Genomic DNA, 4,532 nt, shown 5'->3' with positions numbered 1-4,532 from the left:
GGGCACTGTGGCTGTTGAGTTAGCAGTGGGGGCTGTGGTGGGCACTGTGGCTGTTGAGTTAGCAGTGGGGGCTGTGGTGGGCACTGTGGCTGTTGCATTAGCTGCTCCCTGGCCCTTCTGCTGGAAGCTAGAACTCTCCAACGCATCAGTCAAAACTACCTCAGACATCGCTGCATGGCCCATGTGAAGTCAGCGCCACCTGAGAGCCACTGGCCAAGGCTAAAATGTCTCTCTCAGCTATGCCATTTAATTAAAAGTTAGCTGGGCTCAATTTCCAGCACCTCACACACTAAACGCTAACCCAACCCCAGGGCTCTACTCTGGCCCTCGTGCCTCCAGTTCTCAACACCAAGAAGTCAGGCAGGTGAAATGGCTCAGCAGGGAAAGGCGCTGGTGGAGCAAGCCTCGTTACTGAGTTCCGTCCCCAGAGCTCATGGGAGAGTTGGTAGAGAGAATCAGCTTCACAAAGATGTCCTCTGGCTTCCACATGCACACACACACACATGCACGCACACACACACATGCTCGTGCACACCCACACATGCTCGTGCGCACACACATGCACCATTATACACACAGACCCACCCACCCACATGCACACACACATGCACGCACACACACATGCGCACACACACACACACACACACATGCTCGTGCACACCCACACATGCTCGTGCGCACACACATGCACTATTATACACACACACAGACTCACCCACCCACATACATACACACTCATGCAACACATGTCATCATTATACACATACAACAGTCACACATACACACACACCCTCTCACACACACTCACATACAGTGCTTAAGAGCACTGGCTTCTCTTGCAGAAGCCCAAGATTCAATCCACAGCACCTACATGGCAACTCACAAGCAACCACCTGTAACTCCATTTCAGAGGAACCTACCACCCTCTCCTGGCCTCCTTCGGTATTTTCACATATGTGATACACATATAGACATGTAGGCGCACACATGTGCATATAAATAAAAATATTTAAAACTCATAGTACTATTTTTAAAAATAAAATAAAAATACATATTCCACAATCAGTGAAGGGCTCACTTAAGACTCAGGGGTCACCAAGGATCTCTCTCCTCCTTCTCCTCCTTCCAGGCCCAAGAGGGATGTGAAGCCCCAAAATGACCCTGTTACCGGGAGACAACTCGGACTATGACTACAGCGCTCTAAGTTGCGCCTCAGACACCTCCTTCCACCCGGCCTTCTTCCCACAGCGCCAGGCCATCAAGGGCGTCTTCTACCGCAGGGCCCAAAGATTGCGGCCGCAGGACGACCTGCACCAGAGCTGCTCCCTTGGGGACCGCAGGCGACAGATCATCATCAACGTTGGTGGCATTAAGTACTCACTACCTTGGACCACCCTGGATGAGTTCCCACTGACCCGGCTGGGCCAGCTCAAGGCCTGCACCAACTTCGACGACATCCTGAGCGTATGTGATGACTATGACGTAACCTGCAACGAGTTCTTCTTCGACCGCAACCCGGGGGCTTTTGGCACCATCCTCACCTTCCTGCGGGCCGGCAAGCTGAGGCTGCTTCGGGAAATGTGCGCCCTGTCCTTCCAGGAGGAGCTGCTGTACTGGGGCATCGCGGAGGACCACCTGGACGGCTGCTGCAAGCGCCGGTACCTGCAGAAAATCGAGGAGTTTGCGGAGATGATGGAGCGCGAGGATGAGGAGGAGCCGCTGGACAGCGAGGATCAAGAAAGTGAGGGTCCGTCTGCCAGCGAGGGCCGCCTGAGCCGCTGCATGAGGAGGCTGCGTGACATGGTAGAGCGGCCACACTCAGGGCTGCCTGGCAAGGTGTTTGCCTGCCTGTCCGTTCTGTTTGTCACCGTCACCGCCGTCAACCTGTCTGTCAGCACCCTGCCCAGCCTGCGTGAGGAGGAGGAACAGGTAAGACCGTCAGCAGCTCTGAAGACTGGCTCTAACTTCCTATGCCATCCCTGGGAGGTCTTCCCTCACTGCGCTAGCCGAACAACCTTAGTGCTGCTTGATATCTTACTATGTGGATGTGTTTGTTATCCATCTCCCTCCCTGATAATGTGAGTGTCCTGAAGTCAGCAGCTGTGACGGTCCTGGTCTCTACTGCGCCCCCTACTGTCCTAGCCTGTGGGCTCTAGAACAAAGGCCAACAAAGAGACCCCGAGCCTCTTCTGCAGATTGTATGAGTGAGCGAGTGTTTGGGTGATGTGACCCTGACAAGCCTGCCTCTGAGCTGGGCACATTCCAGAGGCCATTAAAACTGACTTCCCATCTCCCTTCTTTAGTAACCTACCAAACTTGTTTTCTTAGTCATGCAAACAATTTTTGTGTGTGTGTGTGTGTGTGTATGGACATGTCCCCACAGGATAAACATGTTTCTGTGCACAGTAAGAAATTGCGGCTGGGCCGGGCAGTGGTGGTGCACGCCTTTAATCCCAGCACTTAGGAGGCAGAGGCAGGCGGATTTCTGAGTTCGAGGCCAGCCTGGTCTACAGAGTGAGTTCCAGGACAGCCAGGGCTACACAGAAAAACCCTGTCTCAAAAAAACCAAAAAAAAAAAAAAAAAGGAAGAAAGAAAGAGAACAGAAAGAAAGAAGAAGAAAAAGAAATTGCATGTAGCAGCAGTGGTGGTGCAGACCTCTAATCCCAGAGGCAGGTGGAGGCAGAGGCAGGTGGATCTCTGTGAGTTTGAGGCTAGCCTTGTCTACAGAGCTAGTTCCAGGATAGCCAAAGCTACTCAAAGAAACCCTGTCTGGAGTGGGGGAGGGTATTTCATGTAAGGCCGTTACTCTCAGTCTGACACAGGCTGCCTGCTATCAGAAGCCGCGGGAGCCTGGGGGCGGGGCTCTGCTTAGCTTTCCCTGCAGGTCCTCCTGTAACTCCATAGGAGGCATGTTCTCTCACCCGCCCAGCCAGTGAGGACACTGAAGCAGACAGAACAGTTTACATAGATTCACGGAGTCCATGGTCTGTATACCCCACACAGCAGCTGGGGACCCATGATACCCCACAGAAGTCCATGACTGACCTGCCCGCAACTCCCCCACACTGGACTTGAGGTCTTCAGAAATGAAGCGTTTCCCATATGGAAATGCTCTCTTGACTTTTCATACCGATGACAGAGACATGCTGGGTCCCCAGGGGAGGTCCCCTGGGCCTTTGGGTCGGGATTCCTGTACCACATGAAAGAACAAGGCACTCACTGTGCAGACATTTGAGAGACCGTCTGACAGCGTGGGGTGAACATTCCAGCTCTAATTGAGGACCAGCTGTAGAGCCTGCACGTGCTAAGCCTTTTGTGCTGTTTGACTTAATCTTAGAAGTTCTCATGAGGAAGGAGACCTTCCATCTATGGATGTCATGGCGGATATAGTCATCGAGGCTGCCTTTTATAACCCAAAGAGAACTGCTAGCGTGTTCTTACACACTGAAGATTTTTTTTAAGAGATCTTAAGAAAATATTTCAGGGGGGCGGGGGTGGGGAAAAAGAAAAAAATATTTCAGGCTATAGAGAAGGCTCAGCGGTTAAGAGCATTGGCTGCCCTTTTCAGAGGTCCTGAGTTCAGTTCCCAGTAACCACATGGTGGCTCACGACCGGCTCATAATGAAATCTGATGCCCCCTTCTGGTATGCAGGTATACATGCAGATAAACACTAAATAAAACTTTTAAAAAGAAAATTTAATGTTGATGATCATAGGAACCGGGGACAAGGGGGGTAGGCTAGAGCCAGACAGCTGGAACCTGAGTCCCATCTCACCCATCCTGGCTACACTGCGGTGGGAAAGTTACCAGACCATGCTAGGCCTCAGTTTCTCTGTCCGCTCCGGGGACTATGAATGCTGTTCTGAATGTTCAGTTAAGTGAGGAAGTCCATGTATGGGGAACAGCACCAAGCCTGGCATGTTATTGAGTACAGATTTGGTTTTAGCTCCATCATTTTGTGAGACAGAGCTTTACTACGCCAGGTTGGCCTGAAACTCACAACACCTCTTCTGCCTCAGCTTCTGAGTCATAGCTTTATCATCACCAGCTCCATTATTCTTGGTTCTAATTTTTTAGAGATTTCTATTATTATTTTATGTGTATATAGTGGGACAACGAGAACTCTCCCGCCCCAGCAGAGGGTGTTGGATGCCCCGAGGTTACAGATTCTTGTGGGCCACCTGACGTGGTGCTGGGATCTGAACTCCTGAGGAGCAGTGAGCACTCTGAACCCCTGAGTCATTTCTCCACTACTTCCCCCCCACCACCACCACCACCTTATTCCTAATTTTATCAGGAAAACAGCATCAAAGCCACACTGATGGGACTTCTGGCACTGTTTCGTTTTGGTTTCTCTGTGTGGTGCTGGAGGTGGAGCCCAAGGTCCCCACAGGCTAGGCAAGTGGCCTATCATTATATATATACTCCCAATCTGACAGCACTCTTTTTAAATGTGTGTGTGTGTATGTGTATGATATGTGTGTGATGTGTGTGCATGTATGTGGTATATGTGTGTGATGTGTATGTGTG

The 4,532-nt window shown here is 51.2% G+C and overlaps 1 protein-coding gene across 1 annotated transcript in view; it reads left to right on the top strand.

Annotated features, from left to right (window-relative positions):
- Kcng1 (potassium voltage-gated channel modifier subfamily G member 1) overlaps nt 1-4,532 on the top strand; it is a 20,954-nt gene that overhangs the window by 10,855 nt on the left and 5,567 nt on the right. The window contains exon 2 of the mRNA XM_021155412.2: nt 1,130-1,929. Within this exon, the coding sequence (XP_021011071.1) occupies nt 1,156-1,929 (774 nt within the window). The 5' untranslated portion in view covers nt 1,130-1,155. The remainder of the gene's footprint in view (nt 1-1,129; nt 1,930-4,532) is intronic.

Source organism: Mus caroli, chromosome 2 (assembly GCF_900094665.2).
Source record: "Mus caroli chromosome 2, CAROLI_EIJ_v1.1, whole genome shotgun sequence".
Lineage (NCBI taxonomy): Eukaryota > Metazoa > Chordata > Mammalia > Rodentia > Muridae > Mus > Mus caroli.
The sequence above is the reverse complement of the archived record's forward strand: the minus strand, read 5'-3'. Positions and strand labels throughout refer to the sequence as shown.